Here is a 2,296-nt window from a genome sequence, read left to right as displayed (position 1 = left end):
TATATATATATATATATATATATGAGGTTTTAGTCTTAGGGCATGTGAGCTTGCTGGAGAGAGAAAGGGAGCAATTGTGACACCACAATCCCTTCTCTTCCGCTCTCTTCCTGGGATCTGGGACTTGCATGCACATGTACCAGGTGTCAGTTTCAAACCGCTGAGTCCAGGACTCAAACCACAGTCGGTCATTTGGGAATTAAACAATGTAACCACTATGCCTCTGCTGGCCCATAGACTAGTTCTTACTGTGTATTTTCTTCCAGGAATGATATGTCTTGATATTTTTGCTTGTTTTCTTTTTTGATAGGTGGTAAAAGATGACAATGCTGAGAACAATGATGATAATCATAGAGAGAAAGGGAGAGAGAAATATTTAACTGTGAACATCCATTGTCTGTATTTACTATAAAGATTTAATTAAAGAAACACAAAAATACAATCATAAAATTTAATAATTATAACATTATGTGGTAAAAATACTAACTGGAATAAGACACACAAATTTAAAAATGTATGCAATAAAATAATATTTGTGTAAAGTTCAGTGCAGTGATATATTTTAATATTAAAATATAGATGCTAGGTTATCATTATAAATAAAATATGAATAAAAACAATTCATATTGTTTTTAATTAATTATGTAATGAAAATATAAAAAAGATTAAATAATGAAAAATGATACTTACAAATTAACAATGATCACATTTTGATTTCCCATTAGTCTAAAGTTCTCAGAAAGAATTAATAATCAAACAAATTAATTCAGGTAAAAATAATGATAAGAAAATATTAAAAATATGGACAATAATTGTACATGTGCAAAGTATATATAAGAATACTATTAATAACCCTTGAAACATATCTGAAAGCTTCAATTATTCTAAATAAACATTTAAAACAAGACGAAAAATAAGAGTCCATAAACTGAATACAAGTGTAAAAGATTCCTCTCATAATATTTTGAGATAAATAACTCCAATTTTCATTGACTCTCCAGTACTGACTTTACATCACTCTTTAATCCTTGATTAATCTTCATTAAGAAATGGAAACCAACCAATCATGGGTCACAGAATTTATCCTGGTGGGACTCCAGCTCAGTTCAGAGATGGAACTTCTTCTCTTCTGGGTCTTCTCCCTCTTATACATCTTCAGTCTGCTGGCAAACGGTATCATCCTGGGACTCATTTGGTCAGTTCCTCAATTGCACACCCCCATGTACTTCTTCCTCTCACACCTGGCCATCATCGACATATCCTATGCTTCCAGCAGTATACCTAACATGCTGAGAAACCTAGTGCAGCACAAAAGAACTATCTCCTTTATCTCATGCCTTGTGCAGATGACTTTGTGTTTGACTGTTGCCTGTACAGAGTGCATGATATTGATGGTGATGTCCTATGACAGGTATGTGGCCATCTGCCACCCTCTCCAGTATATCATCATCATGAACTGGAGAAGGTGCATAGTCCTTGCTGTCATGTCGTGGGTATGTGGATTTTCCCTGGTAATAATAAATATATTTCTCCTTCTAAGGCTGCCCTTCTGCGGACCTCAGGAAGTGAACCACTTCTTTTGTGAAATCTTAGCTGTGCTCAAACTGGCCTGTGCTGACACCTGGGTCAATACATTCATTGTCTTTGCTTGTGGTGTATTTATTATAATTGGACCCTTTTCCTTGATGCTCATCTCCTACACATGCATCCTCTGGGATATCCTGAAAATCAAGTCAAAGAAGGGTCGCAAAAAAGCATTTTCCACCTGCTCTTCCCACCTCTGTGTGGTTGGGCTCTACTTTGGTATAGCTATGCTGTTGTACATTGTCCCAGATGACAGTCAACGGCAAGAGACACAGAAAATTCTGACCCTGTTTTACGGCCTCTTCAATCCATTACTGAACCCTCTCATTTACAGCCTAAGGAATGCTCAGGTGAAGGGTGCCTTCTACAGGGCTCTGGGGCAGAAGAGGGCCACGTGAAGGAGGGCAGCATCTTGGTTCAGTAAATTTTTCCTTTTATGAGACATGGTTTTCTTATGCGGTAAACTTCTGAAAAAGTCCAGAAGAGACTTGGTTTAATGAGAATTGTCTAAATTGTAGCCCTAAAAGTGAGAAGCAATTTTATGGATATGCATCTGCTATTAGACTGTGTAGCCCTGTAAGAATATGAAAGAGCTGCATTAGATTTCTTAATTTTATTTTTGTAATGACATTAATTTTAACATCAGAAATATGAACATATGAAAATAAAGTGTTGTCTTCAATATCAGCAGGGATATCAGCACATCACTCTG

The 2,296-nt window shown here is 36.0% G+C and overlaps 1 protein-coding gene across 1 annotated transcript; it reads left to right on the top strand.

Annotated features, from left to right (window-relative positions):
* Positions 1-1,049: 1,049 nt before the first annotated feature.
* Positions 1,050-1,982, top strand: LOC102502179 (olfactory receptor 2A2). Its single transcript, XM_027776176.1, has one exon. It carries the CDS (start codon positions 1,050-1,052, stop codon positions 1,980-1,982), a length of 933 nt encoding a protein of 310 aa, XP_027631977.1.
* Positions 1,983-2,296: the final 314 nt, after the last annotated feature.

Source organism: Tupaia chinensis, unplaced genomic scaffold (assembly GCF_000334495.1).
Source record: "Tupaia chinensis unplaced genomic scaffold, TupChi_1.0 Scaffold000637_1, whole genome shotgun sequence".
Taxonomy (NCBI): domain Eukaryota; kingdom Metazoa; phylum Chordata; class Mammalia; order Scandentia; family Tupaiidae; genus Tupaia; species Tupaia belangeri.
This window is presented reverse-complemented; position numbering and strand designations above follow the sequence as displayed.